This window comes from Numenius arquata, chromosome 7 (assembly GCF_964106895.1).
Source record: "Numenius arquata chromosome 7, bNumArq3.hap1.1, whole genome shotgun sequence".
Taxonomy (NCBI): domain Eukaryota; kingdom Metazoa; phylum Chordata; class Aves; order Charadriiformes; family Scolopacidae; genus Numenius; species Numenius arquata.
The window spans coordinates 4,574,991-4,591,176 of record NC_133582.1 but is presented as its reverse complement, the minus strand read 5'-3'; the positions used below and the strand labels follow the sequence as shown (position 1 = coordinate 4,591,176).

The window sequence follows — 16,186 nt, the reverse complement described above, 5'->3', positions numbered from 1 at the left end:
TAAAAACCAGTGTTTTGGACACACAAATACAACATGCCAAGCCGGTGTATTTCTGTTTGTTTCATGTCACTTGGAAATTACCTATTTTAGAAAGGCAAATAGAGTGAAGAAAAAGCAGTAGCTTTACAGACCAGAACTGGAGAACTTGCAGAAGAAATGGATGACAGAAAAGCCAGTTCTGATAAGGCATCCAGGACAACATCACACGAAAAGGAAGGGAAGTGCTGTGTGAAAAATTTGAATGGTATGTAGAGATTTAAAAATAAAAGCTGTAAATGGGACAAGCCAAGGAGATGAGATAAAGAATCCCATCCACAAGTTGTAGTCTCCTTATACATGGATCACAGAAAGAAATGAAGGATTTTGAATGACAGTTAATTTTTCCAGAAACTTGAGAAATACTAGCAACCTACCAAACTCCTAGAGAGATCGATATCCGACAGACACAGAATGCTAAAGCAGAGTGGATAGTAACAGAAATTCTTCCAGAACAGGAAAGACATCAGCCAGAAACAAAAATGTGAACTGCATATTTTAAGGATCTGAACACTTGCTTTCCACTCCCATCACAAAACAAACTAAAAAAAATAAATAAAAAAAAAATGTAGCAAGTATGTATCTCAATTTAGTAATAGCTTGAGGGGCTTCCCCAAATACTCCTGAGGTCAGATTCCTGTTTCCAGGTACATCATTCAATAGTTGACAGTGACTCAGCTACAAAATTCCAGGCCACAACTTGATACTGGATGATTTTTAGGGGAAAAACTCCAAATTTCTTGAAACCTGAGAGTTATGTCCAAATCCAACACTTCATTTGTGAAAGGATTAGCCAAAGATAAACTTAACAAAGCTAAAACATCATCACATCTTTATTTACATTCATTTTAAAAAATATTTTGTATAACATATTGTCATGCAGGAACTATAAAGAGGTAACAGATTTCCTTTCAGAAACAGAGGTTTCCTTTCTGCTCCTTCCCAGTTTCTCAGCCAAACTTTGTGAGCTGAGAAGACTCAAAGAATGTCTGTTACTAAAAAAAAAAAAACCAACTCAGTGGGTGCTGGTACGGCACCAGGTTTGCAAACGACTCCTTACAGAAAGTACACCTGTTCTGCAGACCCTTTATTTTCCGAGTTTTTTTCAAAACATTTAAAGAAATGGTAAACAAAGAACAGACCAACTGTCACCTTGGGATTTGTTCACAATCAGTTAATAGCAGTCCCAGCATATTTTTCTTAGTACTTAGTTCACCGGCAATGCAACAGCCAAGTTAACAGATAAAAGAAAACAACAAGACAAGCGTTTTTTAAAAAGTGAAAGTTCTGAGAAGAAAACGCTTCTCAAACAATAGCGATTAGCCATTGTTGTAGTTTATTAAGAAGGTGCTATCTCAAGTTGTTGCTAGCTTTACTGCTATTTCTGCTAAAAAATTAATTTAATAAAACGGTCAGACTGAAGCCTCATTCCAACAACTTAAAGTGGCATTTTCATTATTGTCCTTTGATACAGAGGACACACCTCTTTCAGCACACATTCTGAGCGGTGACCGATTGACTTTCCATAGACCTGAAAAAGTTCAAATCACCATTTCCATTGGAACGCCCTAAAAACAACCACAAAACATGCGATTTTCCAAATACCTTTTGGTAAGCGCGTATCACTTGCTGCCAGTGGTTCTCACCTGATCGAAGAGATCCGTCCCATCAGTTCCTGCTGCTTTCATCAGTTCATCCTCACCACCAGGATGATATTCCATGTACGGTGTGACGTTATATACAAATCCTGCAGAAGATGGAATATAAAAACGTGAGCGGCATTTCTAGAACGGCTACAACCATCCCTACCTCCAAAACCAGTCGAAAGGTTAGTGCATATTAAACACTGAAATAGCAAACGTGACTGGAACAAACAGTAGGGCTTTCCAAAAGCAGAAACATAAGTTATACTGTCATATAGAGCACAAGAGGGGCCAGTCCTACAGTGCCACACCTCTTGTCTCTGGAGAAACCTGCAGGGTTAAGACTTTAACAAAATAAACCCTCGAAGTTGAACACGATGTATCTTAGCCAAGGGGTAAAAGAACCAGAGGCTGGTTTAAACAGAGGCATAAAATTGTGGCAGTTCTCACGGAGAATTGTTTTCAATCCCCCTTCCAATTAAGTTACTCCTGAAGTGCTGTCAGAGTTGTTTCCCCCACCACCCACCATAGAATCACCTACGGAATAAAATGCCTATGGGAATAAACTGCCTCCCATAAGGAAAAAACTGCCACCGTCAGCAACAAAACTTCCATTCTTCAGATCCAGCAATACAAAAATCTAAACACAGCCCATGCTCACTAAAGGCTCACAACTCTGGTACCAAACTTGCCCCAGTAAAAGGGCTCAGCGTTCTTTCTACATGAGTATTATTCTTAGTATTTCCAAGGAAATAAAACAATGCTTCTTCATAGGTCTGAAACGATGAAGTCTAATTACCGTTGCTATGCAACCAGAGTAATTAGAACCTGGATAACGCAGCTATAAATGGTTTTAACTACAGACATATTGCTGCTGTCAGGACTACCTAGCAGGCCTACCTAGCAGAGTATTTGAAGATACATAACATTATCAAAACAGGAAACTACCAGAAGCAGAACCGTGCCAGTGCTTTCATAAGAAGCTTTTAATACATTAAGAAACTTGGGACAATCCTAGTTGGTAAGAACAATCATCCCAGACAACAAAAGAAGGCTCTTGGGATATTTTACTGAGCAGAACTGATGGATGTCCCCACTATGCCATCTTGTGTGCAGCCCTGATTACTGCAGGCAATAAAATGTAAGTATCTACATAGCTGGGACCTCCTGAGTATTAGTCAAATGTTCAATTTACCATCAAACTTGCCGAAGCAAAAGAAATCTCATTTATATACCCTTCACGTGTTTTTTAAAACTCTCTTGACATCCCACTTTATATATACATTTGTAGCTTTTTTTGATGATCATCACACTGGGTTTTTTCAACAAAGTTCTCTTCTTCTTTTGCTTCACATTCCTCTCATCAATTTATCCTCTTTCTTATAGAGACACAGTTTAACTCCCAATTCAGAGACCTGGTGAGGGGTCTAGAGAACAAGTCATACGAGGAGAGGCTGAGGGAACTGGGCATGTTTAGTTTGGAGAAGAGGAGGCTGAGGGGGGACCTCATTGCCCTCTACAACCACCTGAAAGGAGGGTGTAGAGAGGTGGGTGTTGGCCTCTTCTCCCAAGGGAATAATGGCAGGACCAGAGGAAATGGTCTGAAGTTGGGGCAGGGGAGGTTTAGATTAGATATGAGGAAGAATGACTTTACCGAGAGAGTGGTCAGGCACTGGAACAGCCTGCCCAGGGAGGTGGTGGAGTCGCCATCCCTGGAGGTATTTCAGAAACGTGTAGACATGGCACTTCAGGGCATGCTCTAGTGCCCGAGATTGTTGGGTTGTGTCTGTTTGTGGGTGGGTGTGGGTTGCGGTTGTGGGCGTTTGTTTTGTGTGGGTTTTGTTTTGGTGTTTGGTTGGTTTTTTTTTTTTGGTTGGTTTTCTTTTTTTTTTTGATTGGACTCGATGATCTCAAAGGTCCCATCCAACCAAGATTATTCTGTGATTCTGTAATAGAGAGATACAGGTGTTGAGAAAAACCTGAACTTGACACAACCCTCAATTTGAGAGTGCCTCAGAGCACCGCTTGAAAAAAATGTCAAACTAAATAACCAGAGAAAAGAGCTGAGCTAAATGTAAATGTTTTGAGCGGTGGGGTGTTATTTTTGTTATTTGGTTTGTGTCTGTTTGTGGGTGGGGTGGTGTGTGGTTGTGGGTGTTTGTTTTGGTTTGGTTTTGGTGTTTGGTGTTCTGGGATTTTTTGGTTTGTTTGTTTGGGTTTTTTTTGTTTTGGTTTGGTTTTGGTGGGGTTTTTTGTTTTTTGTTTAGTCGGGTTTTTTTTATTGGTTGGACTCAATGATCTCAAAGGTCCCATTCAACCAAAAATATTCTGTGATTCTGTGTTATTTTACTACCTGTCCACATATCAGGTCTACAGATTATCTACCAGGATTCTCAATTATGCTGGGGTTTTTTTCATTAGTAGTCCTAAAACAAAAAAAAGCAGAGATGGAAAAATTTAAAGACAGATACAGAAGCAGCATGATGGAGTTCTTGTAAAAACCAGCCTCAGAGATGCAGTCAAGGAGGAGTAAGAGACTAAAAACAGAAGTGTTTTTCAGCAGTGATTCTGTCTGCAGTAGTAGGTGTCCCTTTATGAAAGAGGAAAAAAAAAAGAACAGATCTCCACAGTAAATAAGCTTTCTTCTCCTCCCACTATAGTTTTGCTAGCGTGTGCAAGAGCAGCACACAGAGCTTAACAACCCTATTATTTTGTCAAAAGCCAGTACTGAATGACATTTTACCCTTACTTTCACTCTCACCCCCTTTAACACTCAACAAAAATACAGTCACCCTCATAGAGAAATTCTTAACTTTCTTTTGCTGGAGGTCAGGGATGACTTTATATCAAATACCAACACTGTTCCTTACCACATCGAAGTTACCACTAAATAAACCGCTCTTCCTAGACAAATGTCACATTAGCTACTCTGTTCTTAATCTATCTTCATAGAAGTGCTGTTATCTCATAACAAATTTAAGGAGATATTTATGTATTTTAGCCTCTAAACAATTAAACTGGAGAGCAAACATTTTACTCCTTTCTGTAAGACAACTAGGAACTTCAGCACTGAAAATACTCTTCCAACTACAGCTATTGCTCCAAACCACCCTTAACATATTGTTAACTCATAACATACGATACTTTTAGCTTTTGGGCTACATTTTCATAAAAAAAAGTAACATAAATAGAATGGCTTGGTTACCACAGATATCCGTTATGCTAGATAGAGATTACAATAGCTCTGTGTGGCAACTGTCATTTGTCCTACTAAGTTTTATGAAGTAATATGTAAGTTTGCAGGTTTATTTCCCAAGGATCATGCTACAGGTTTAAGTAACATTTTTAATATTTATCTGTCTCTGAATGCTTTAAAGCAATCACTAAAAATAGTCAACTTCTAAGGATAATAAACTCTCCAAGACTGAGGACTGTAAATACAGGTCAGCATTTTCAGTGCCTTATTCTTGCTAAGCCCGTTATTTAAGGCATCACCTACAAACTTGTGTTTTATTATTTTCATGATATAAAATAGGTGTAAAATATGCCCACTTGGAAGACTTCTTCAGAAAGGCTCGAAAGCAAAGAAAATCTTTGTGACACAAAATCTCTAACTTGAGCAAAGTTGTGTCCAATTATATCAAGATTACACCTGGCCTAAACATAGAAGTCCCGTAGTTTGTTTTAGGGTTTGGCTTTTGTTGTTGTTCGGTTTTTGCTGCTGCTTCTTTAAGTACAGAAGAGAGAAATTAAACAAAAAACGTAGAAGCAACACCACAGCAACCGACCTCTTATACATATCCAGCAGTCCTCCTTTTTGTTGTGTTTGGCAAGCTCATCTTCCGTCACTTCAATCAGCCTCCCTTTTAAACCAGTCAAGTCCTTCCCACTTTTTGTTAGCCGAATCCAATCCATGAGACTCCTCCCTGGTTTTAAAGGTACCTGAAAAAATAACAATTGTACAAACATTATTAAACTCTAAAGGAAGAAAGAGCCACTCAATATACTTTTCTGAGCTCCCCAGGACTCAGACAAAACACGAAATAACACAACCCCTATTCTTCACTGATATTTGGGAGCCCTAGTCAGCAGTAAGGGTGATTAAGGAAGCATCCCTTCTAGTAACCCACACAAGGGAATTACTGAACATCAGCAAACATTTCACAGAATCACAGAATGCTATGGGGTTGGAAGGGACCTCTGGAGATCATCTAGTCCAACCCCCCTGCCACAGCAGGGTCACCCAGAGCAGGTTGCACAGGAACGTGTCCAGGCAGGTTCGGAATGTCTCCAGAGAAGGAGACTCCACCACCTCTCTGGGCAGCCTCTTCCAGGGCTCTGACACCCTCACAGGAAAGAAGTTCCTCCTCATGTTTAGATGGAACTTCTTATGTTCAAGTTCAAGTAAAATACAATACAACACAATAAATACTATCCTGACTAGCAGCTGACCTACTGTTACTTGTTAACCAAGAAACTTCTCCAGAACAAGTCAGATAGAGCAGGGTAAAAAGCACTGAAATGAGGCTGTGGGTTAGTAACAGAAGAGATGCCCAGGCATGGAAGGTGAACGGTCATTAGAGCATAAGTGGAGCTGTAAGTGGTTGTTTAGGAGCCCCAAGGATTTCTAGCTGTTGGTTGTCAGTGCTAAAAACATATGTTGGACGGGACATGCGGAGTCAGCTAATGCCTGGGCCAGTGCTCCAGCTGGAGGACAGATGAAGTCCTTCTGGCTTCCACTGGCTCGCTGATATTTTCCCCTCCTTCTACTTCTAACTTAATCTCTGTCCACAGAGTTGCTTCCTTTGCACGCTATCCTGTATTTATACACCTCTATAAATGGGATAATTATAGCCTCCTAAGTGGAATATCTGGTCCTTGGTCTCTCCGTCCATTTAGATGACTCTTCCCAAAGCAAACTGCAGGTACCAAGGGAAAGGCAGAGCAAGATCTTCAGGGTGTTTGGCACCTTCCTCTTCAACACCACCACAGAGCGGGAACCCCTTTGCTCCGAACTCTAACAGCAGGGAACAGGGCTAAAGGGTCGTGGGTCTTACAAAACCGCAGCAAAACCAGAAGCGAGAAAACTAAAGAGCAGGTCAGACCCACACCACTTGATGCTACTTCAGCCTAAGCACGAGTTTGCTTTCCCAGCGAGGTCTGCAGACACCAAGTGGCCTCCCCAAACCTCTCCAAAGATGAAGCCCAAGCTGCGCACAGTAATTTGGAGTGGAAAGTCTCCGTTTCTGCGCAGGAGGAACCCGGAGACAGCCGGGGAGGGACAGCAGGAAGCGTTAGGGCCACCCCCTTCTAAAACCAGAAGTACCAAGGGATTTGCAGCGACGCAGGCCCGGGGGCCCTGCCCCAGCCGCCGCCGCCTCCCCTCGCCGGTCGCTGCGGTACGAGACCTCTCCGGCGAAGCGGCCAGAGGCGACCCTGCCCAAGCCGCCACCGGGAACCCACCGGCAAACCACACCCGAGAGGGGCGGGGCCGGGCCAGGCAGCCGGCCGAAACGGCGCTGGGGCGCCGCTCGCCCCACCGGCCCCGAGCGACGGTCACCGGCGACCTCGCAGAGCCCCGGGGCAGGCCTCAACTCCCACCCCCGCGGCCGAGCTGTCCCCTACCTTGGCGCGGCCGCCGGCGGCCACCCGCTGCTGGGAGCCGGGAGCGGGGAAGGCCTGCGGGGGAACGTTGAGCATCCTGCCGGCCCGGGCCGCGGCCTGCGCCCCGGCGGGCGGGCGGGCGGGCGGAGCGCTGCGGCGCAGGGCGCATGCGCGGCGGCGGGCGGGGCTGAGGCGCGGTAGCGGCCTACGGGAACCGGCCCGGCCCAGCCGCCGAGGGCGGGACTCGCTGGAAGGCCCCTGGGGCTGGGCATCCCCGCTGCCATCGCCAGGTATGTACACAAGGTGTGCCGGGCAGAGGCAACGGCGTTGGAATTACAGTTTGGGATTTTTATTTTTTTTATTATTATTTTTATTTGTTTTTGTTGTTCCTTCAGGGGCTCGCGCCTGCACGGTGATTGCTACCAAGCTTCCACTTGGCTTATCAAAAAACGAACTCAGACAATCGAAACAACTCACGTTAGACCCTTTTTTTTTTCCGCATTGCTTGGTGTCCACTTTACAAACAAACCCGATCGTTTCCTACTGTGTTTGTGTATAACGGTACAGCTCGTCTGCGTAGAGTCGTCTGGGTTGGAAGGCACCTTTCAGATCATCGAGTCCAACCACCAACCTAACACAGACAAAAGCGCCACTGGACAATGTCCCTCAGCACCACATCTACAAGTCTTTTAAATACCTCCGGGGATGGTGACTCCACCACTTCTCTGGGCAGCCCATTCCAATGCTTGATAACCCTTTCTGTGAAGAAATTTTTCTGAATATCCATCCTAAACCTCCCCTGGCACAACTTGAGGCCATTTCCTCTTGTCCTATCACTTGTTACTTGAGAGAAGACACCCCTCAGGGGCTACCTTTCAGGGAGTTGTAGAGAGCGAGAAGGTCTCCCCTCAGCCTCCTTTTCTCCAGATTGAACACCCCCAGCTCCCCCAGCCTCTCCTCATAAGACTTGTTCTCCAGACCCCTCACCAGCTTCGTTGCCCTTCTCTGGACCCGCTCCAGCACGTCAATGTCTTTCCTGTAGTGAGGGGTCCAAAACTGGACACAGTATTCAAGGTGGGGCCTCACCAACATGAGAGAACATGAGTAACTTAAGGCAAACTCCTTCTTGAAGAGCAAAAACTAGAGCGGAATTTGGACCCTTCTCTCCATCTGGAAAACAGCTACATCATTTCTCTTTTCCATGTTTGAAACTGTTGCAACAGCAGGCACAACATTGGAATACTTCATCCAATGATTCCTTGATATGCTTCCGCATGGAACCTACAAAAATCAGAGTGAAAAAGCTTTACTGGTGTCCTCAAACTTTGAGGAAGTCACATAACCATACAGCCCTTTAAACCAAGGCATCCGTTCTTTGCTCCTAAAATTGATGTTCAAGCTGTGGTCTACAAAATATCACAGAATCATAGAATGGTTTGGGTTGGAAGGGACATTAAAGATCATCGAGTTCCAAAACTCCTGCCATGGGCAGGGACACCTCCCACCAGACCAGGTTGCTCAAAGCCCCATCCAGCCTGGCCTTGAACCCCTCCAGGGATGGGGCAGCCACAGCTTCTCTGGGCAACCTGTTCCAGTGTCTCACCAGCCTGTGAAAAAAAGTCTTCCTGATACCTAACATCTAAAAATGAAATATCTAAAAATTTCTTCCTGATATCTAATCTAAACCTACCCTCTTCCAGTTTGAAGCCATTACCCCTTGTCCTGTCACTATATGCCCTTGTAAAGAGTCCCTCTCCAATATAGGACCTCAGATGACAAATACTAATCAATACCTTCCCTGCCCAAAACAGGACAGGAATAGAACAGAGGAAAAAGGCTCAGATAAAATTACAAAACATTTCCGTTTTATTAAGAATAACTTACATACAAATAAATTATCTTTAAAAATACTATAATACATTTTTATATTAAGTTTAAATTAAGTCTTAGAAGTTGCGCTGGTCTTTCCTGCAATCAGCAATCCGACTCTGTTCTTGAATCTTGTTCCAGTTCATCTTCATCGTCTTCGCTATCCGAGTCTTCATAAAAGGAAATTGTAGCTTGAACTGGAAAGTTTTTCAGAAGTGCTTCAGCTTCCTGATACAAGTAATCATAGCACTTCGATTTGGGCCAAAATAGTCTGAAACAAGTATATAATAGGTTTGCTTATTGTTATTATATATTCCGCCTGGGGGCTGACAGACAAGAAACAGCAGTGAAATTCTGTTCAGCGTCCTGCAGAGTTTTTCCCTCACGTGCTCAATTGCTAAACTGCTTTCTACATTTATATTAAAAAAAAAAATAATTCTGTGGATTCTGTATTTTCATCTGAAGAGATAAAGATGCACTTAAAGTGATAGTTTTGCAGCAAAACTACTCTGAAGCCCAAGATCCACTGCATCTGAAACTTACCCCTCCAGTGCCTCATTAACAGTATTACCTGATCCAAGTAATACTGCCCTCGCTGGAACTACTCCTAGGGAATATAATGGGCATCAAAACAGGATCCCCAATATATTTGGATTAAATTAGTAGTTTTGTTACTGAAGGTCCCCAGCCTAAGTCATTGTTTACAATGGTCTGAGGTAAATCTCAAGGCGAAAGGAGTGTTAAAGGCCTAAGGGGTTCAGACCTTGATATTTCACCCCAAACTCCTGTCTTTTCAAGAAGAATCACCCAGCAGACTCCTTACAGAAGATGCCTCCTGGGTCTAGACTTTAAAGCAGTCCGTGTTGAATCCAGAAATTAACACAAAAATTGCTGATATCACAGTGTAGCAAGGGCTATCAGGTAGTGAGATAATATATTGCAATTAATATACTCCACAGTGCCTGTTCCTTTTCAGCTACCTTTTTTTTTTTTTTTTTTTTGCTTACAGTTTGGAAGTAGCTGAAAGAAACCAGACAACAGAAGTCCCATGAGGTAAGAGACCAGCGCATTGCAACATAATTAAATGCTGAGTACAGATTGTTTAGAAGAGAAATACATTAAGAAACAGCGCTAGATGGTTTTCTAGCAATTGCAGACGCGCTTTCTAGGCTACCCTTTAACAGAGCGCCGCTTCCTTTGCAGCACAAACTGACACTGGCTTTGTAACATCGTTCCGTTCCCAGTGTTCCCAGCAGCTTTCACTCATACCTGAGCATGGGCGCAGTGACAGCGAACTCAAGAGTCCCTGCAATGCCTTAGATAGTCTGTGCATCAGTATTTGAAAAATCGGAGCCTAGATTTGAGAGAAAGCTGCGTCTTACCTGGAAGAACTACCTGTGCAATTACTTTAAGCTCCTTGCAACACCTACTGGTGCTTCTGAATACAGACTCCTGCAGATTCAACTACAGTTAATTTCTTTACTTCCTTTTCAGAACTGACAGGGCAGGTACTATCATTACCATCATCATTAAAACAGTAGTTATTTGGGTGTTTTTCTTGACAGTGCTGGCTTAGTCAGTCCATACCCCCTCCTCCTGCCACTCTCCCATGCCTGCACCTGCAGGACAGTGGAGGTTTGGAGAGCAAGACAGCCTGGGAACTACACCCCATCTCCCTTTTTTAATCCTGAGCACAGGAATGAGTAGCAAGATGTTTCAGCCAACCCTGCCACCAAAACCAACCAACCACATAACTGTGTAACACCTCGAAGTCCCACACCACAGAAGCATGTCAGCATCTCATCTTAAAGATCTGGTAAATCCACAAGTGCTGGCAATCGTTTGTCCTGGGACCAGTCAGTTCAAAAGCACTGAGATGGCTAAATCGCTCTGAAGGCACCTTAATCATAGAATCATAGAATAGTTTGGGTTGGAAGGGACCTTTAAAGGTCATCTAGCAAGGTCATCTTGCAATAAGCATGGACATCTTCAAGTAGATCAGGCTGCTTAGAGCTCCGTCCAACCTGACCTTGAATGTTTCCAGGGATGGGGCATCTACCACTTCTCTGGGCAACCTGTTCCAGTGTCTCACCACCCTCGGCGTAAAACATTTCTTCCTTATCTCTAGTCTGAATCTACCCTCTTTTAGTTTAAAGCCATTATCCCTTGTCCTATCGCAACAGGCCCTGCTAAAAAGTCTGTCCCCATCTTTCTTATAAGCCCCCTTTAGGGACTGAAAGGGGCTCTAAGGTCTCCCCGGAACCTTCTCTTCTCCAGGCTGAACAACCCCAACTCTCTCAGCCTGTCCTCACAGCAGAGGGGCTCCAGCCCTCTGACCATCTTCGTGGCCCTCCCCTGGACCCGCTCCAAGTTCATGTCCTTCCTGTGCTGAGGGCTCCATTATCTACATAAATACACGGGTGGGATCAAAAGGGGCGGAGGAGCCGGTGCTTGGCCAAGCCCGAGCAAGGGACTCTTCCCTCCCTCCCTCCCTCCTTCCCGGCCGCGCAGCACCACGGGCCCCGGCAGCGAGCGGGGAACCCGGGGTTCCGGGAGCTTCCCCCCGCGGGAACCCGGTGCCCGCCCCCCCCACCCCCCCGGGGGGACATCCGCTTACCTGACGGGGTGCGTGTACTGCGCCAGCTTTCGGGAGGCTTCGTGGGGCTGGGGAGGAGAGAGCAAGAGATCAGCCCGCCGGTTGGGCAACCCAGCCCTGGGGAGTAGCGAGGGGTGGGGGGGATGGCCGCCCCCCGCCCCGTCTCCCTCGACGTTACCGCGCCCCACTCACCGCGGCGGGGCCGGGGCCGGTGCCGCTCCGCCGCTCCCCCTCTGCCGGCGCGGGCACCCAGGGCCTCCAGAAGGGCGTGGATCTGTGGGGCAAGGGCAAGAGCGCTATGGCCGGGCCGGGAAGGGGCCCGCACCGCGGGGAGGAGGAGGAGGAGGAGGAGGAAGAGGAGGAGGAGAGGGCCGAGTAGCCCTGGGGGGGCAGCGCCGCCGGGGGCGGGCGGGAGCATCCGCACCCCGTCCCTCCGCCCTCCATCCTCCGCCGGTCCGCGGCCGACTGGGCTGTTCGCCTTGCCCGCCCCGGGGCCCGCAGGTTTTTATAGCCGTCGGCGGGCGCTGCGGGGCCGGGGAGCCCACCTCCCCCGGCTCATTTGCCAGCCCCATCCACCAAACCGGCTCCCCGCGAAGGCGCCGCTGTGTAAACACGGGGCGCGGACGCGTGCGTGCCCCAAATGGCCCGGAGGGGGGGGGATTTGGCAAGTCGGTGTTAATCGCACTTGAGCAGACACATGGCTGCTGTCGCCGGGGGGGTGGGAGGGGAAAGATGCGGGGGGAGCCCCTGTGGGAACGGAGCGGGGGGCGAGGCGGCAGCGGGGACGTGCCCGGGCCGCCCTCCCGCCCCGGCGGGGGGGGGGGGGGTGAAGCCGCCGCAAAGCGCGGCCTTTTGTTTGTTAAAAAACCGTGTTTGTTTATCCCTAAAAACGGCCAGGCGAGGCGTGCGGGAAGGCAGGGCCAGGCTGGGCACCGGTGCGGTGCCGGTAGAGCCCGGCGGGGTTGCGGGGGGGGGGGGGACGCACCGGCGGTTCCCGAGGCGCCGGCGCAGGGTGCGCGGGCACAGACGGAGGAATTTCACCCTGGGGTGATGGAGAAAATGACTCTCCCCAGAGGGGTCCTTAATTCATAACGCCACACACACACCCCCAATACGCTGCGTGACACATCCCCCCCAATACGCTGCGTGACACATCCCCCCTGAGATAACATTGCTTTCTTGGTTGGCATAGAGGCTTTATTAGAGTATTTTTACCTAGGAATGGTCCCGATACTTCATTCCGCTGCCACCATCAGATGCTGTTGCTGCTGCACAAGGTTTTATGCTAAACTCGTACCATTTCCATATTTCCCGGTACCAAGGGAGCTTATTTTATTTTTATTTTTATTTCCTTTTTCTTTTTTTTTTTTTTCCTTTCCGAGACTGCAGTCACTGATGCATGTAAGGGGGACAGAAACAACAGAGTGATCGTATATAAGAGCTAGTAAACACTAATAGTGCCAGCCCTGGGGAAACTGGGAGGGTTGGTGGGATGGAGCTGCCCTAGATGCTGAAGGAGGGCTTCAAACCCAGGTAATTTATTGGCCCATTAAAGACTCGCATTACTGAGGCAGCACAAAGACTGAGGCACTGTGCTCTTTGGGAATAATATTTTGCCTTTTTGAGTGTAGCCATAAGGAGTGTGCCTGCCTTAGCACTGCCCAAGAATAGCTGCAGATAGAAGGTTATTTGTGTCTTTTCCACAATATCTTCAGCGCGATCCGTTTCACTAAATCATATCGGCAGTACCAGTTGTAAAAAACATTACCTATTAGAAGCGATGTGGGAAATGTAATCAGATTAATAGCACTAGATTAATAGCAATCAGATTCAGATCTTTAAGTCAAAGCCAGATCTAGACTGGATTGCCTTTCTGAAGAAAAGCAACTTCTTACTTTGAAAGGTAAATAGATGGGAGAGTGCATGCATTTAGGCTTGCTCACGCTGTCATACATTCCAGCTTTATCAGTGGATGTGTTCTCTCATTTCTCAGGTTTCTGCCATTTGACGGCTTGAAGAAATTGATAATGATTATTACTTTAGGAGTTATTAAAGGAAAATGTATTTCACAGTGAAAAGCCCAATTTAGTAGGACATTCAGGTTAAGCCAGATGTTTAAAAGAATAAGATTTCCAGAGTAATTTTGCTGTGCTGTGATGTTTGTAGCTGTTTGCATTTTTTCCCACCTCATTTTCACTGTGGCCTAGAGTCAGATTAATTAAAATCAGAGTGAACAAAAGGCTCAATCTCCCAGTAAAGATTCATCTGAAAGTTAAGAAATGCAGAATAGAGCAAAGTAGCTTGTGCAATGAGCTGAGTTTGATCATAAGCAATATTCTCTTTATTTTTCCTCTGCTTCCAAATGGCTGCGGTGAAACCTTGTCAGATGAGGTAAAGCGTAAAACAGATGTTAAAAGGCTGTCTGATGGTAGATTCTTCTTTTGCCTAAATGAAGTGAGAGCAATAATTTTTGTAGTTGGTATTTCTCTTCTGAGAAATACAACGCAGGCTGTGTAAGTTAAAAAAAAAAAAAAGAAAAGAAAGGTCTAGGTTCATTGTCTAAAGAAGAAAAGCAGAAACATCCTCCATCACGTTAATAGTGACAAAGGATTAAGAGAACACATCAGCTTTCTCTGTTTGATAAGGCATAAAAATGAGTTTCAACGTCTACAGTAAAGGCAACAAAAGAAGGAGTGTCTTCAGCCAATGACTCTTAATTATCTCAGGATTCTTTTTAGTACCTGCCCGAAATGAGAAGATGTCCTAGGGAGAAAGTGTGATTTACCCATTAGAGAGCAAACTGAAACAGAGGTGTTGAAAGGATAAGGAGAAAATAATGACTAACAGCTGTTGTTCCTCTGCATATTTTCACACTATATGTCTCTTCTTGGCTCTATAGTTTAGTAATGCAGTCCTGCTTATCCAGAGAAATACAGATGTATGTCTCTACAATAATCACTTGTTATTATCAACACCATAAAAAAACCCTAAAGAGACCCTAACATTTTACCATTTTCCCACTGACTTTGAAATATAGGCTAGAAATCATTAAATCTTTGTCATGGGTGTCTTTTCTTCTTCAGTTTGTGCACAGGGCAAGAGTAAGTGCCTCAGTAAGTTACTATCTGAGCCATCGTTTAATCCTGAGCTGAAGGTTGTTCTTGGCTGTGTGTACGTAACTAGACTGCCTTTAGTAAACCGGGGCTGGGAGTCAGGATCTAAGACACTGTGCTGTAAATATTATGGTATATATGTTTTATTTACTCTCTTACACAATAATAAAACAGTCTAGGCATTCCGTCAGTTCTCATCTTCTTGAAAATTTGTCTCAAGATCATAGATTTTTTTCTAATTTCCTTATATGATTTTCCAAGCAGGTCATAGTTGGCAATTTACGGGGATCAGGTCTGTTTAGCTACAGTTTGATTTTTATGGGGATTTTTGTGTAATTGCAGTTGAACAATTTCAAATGCAGTACAAATAACTCTCGTACAGTCAGTCCGGATTTACCGCAGTAGAGCTAAAAACTCAGTTGTGTTTTCTCAGAATGCATACCAGGCAGTATTTATCCAGAATGAAAGTAATTCACTTGGTTTGGTTTAAATTGATTATAAGTGCTTTTGTGGCTTTCTGCAGTATGACATCTTGAAATGTAATGTACTGTTAATAGGATACACAGAGGAGCAAACACAGAGGTCCGTGCAGATTTGAGCGTGCTACTATAAACAAAGAAGGTGTTCACAAATGGCTTAGAGCTAAATTTGACAAGACAGTGCTAATCACACTTGGACATGGGAATATCTGGACGGAGGACACTCAGCTGGCTTCATATGAGCCTCCCTGAAGGCAGTGAGTGATGGCTCTCACGTATTAGTGAAACAGGGATATTGTATGGAATTTATTGCATGAGTTTATATCGGGAGAGATTTGACTTGATCTTTGTTTTAGTGAGAAAGGCAAGGTCAAATGTGGAACTGCTCCTCTGCTTACTGAGACTCAATGGGGGAAACTGATTAACAGACAAAATTTGATCTTGAGTATTTTATAGCCTAGCTTCATCTTGATGCTTCCAATTTTGGCAATACTTTAGGACCAGGTTTCAGAAAGTGAGTGTATGCCAAGTATTTGCATGCAGATATTGACTGTACGTGCATGTGTCATTTATTTACATGTTTGTTCTGTAAGCTCATAAATGGGTCATTTTTTTGCCAGTAAATGCAAAGTTTGTGTATGAAATTTCTGTGCACGACTCTGATAGATGCTCATCTGTGTGCAGTTATAGTTACTGGAAATTAAATACTGGAAAATACTGGAAATGAAATACTGGGGAAAAAAATACTGCCTTGTTTTTCTTACAAGGCATCACAATTTTTTTTTACTTGCAGTGTGACATATATAGGGCATTTTTACTGCTATAATTTGAAAGTAAAGCATCAGT

At 45.0% G+C, this 16,186-nt stretch overlaps 2 protein-coding genes across 3 annotated transcripts in view; both read right to left on the bottom strand.

Annotated features, from left to right (window-relative positions):
- Positions 1-7,460, bottom strand: part of CYB5R4 (cytochrome b5 reductase 4) — a 33,319-nt gene extending 25,859 nt beyond the window's left edge. The window contains exons 1-3 of one of the 2 annotated variants that reach the window (XM_074150375.1): positions 7,305-7,460; positions 5,468-5,621; positions 1,683-1,783 (exon numbers count right to left, since the gene is read on the bottom strand). In XM_074150375.1, coding sequence (XP_074006476.1) covers positions 1,683-1,783; positions 5,468-5,621; positions 7,305-7,379 — 330 coding nt within the window. In that variant the 5' untranslated portion in view covers positions 7,380-7,460. The remainder of the gene's footprint in view (positions 1-1,682; positions 1,784-5,467; positions 5,622-7,304) is intronic. The other variant, XM_074150376.1, reaches the window with a different exon arrangement.
- A 1,797-nt stretch (positions 7,461-9,257) lies between these two features.
- On the bottom strand, positions 9,258-12,307 carry RIPPLY2 (ripply transcriptional repressor 2). The gene is given in 5 exon segments (XM_074150973.1): positions 9,258-9,423; positions 11,770-11,816; positions 11,941-12,219; positions 12,222-12,266; positions 12,269-12,307. Coding segments are annotated over 5 exon segments (576 nt in total).
- Positions 12,308-16,186: the final 3,879 nt, after the last annotated feature.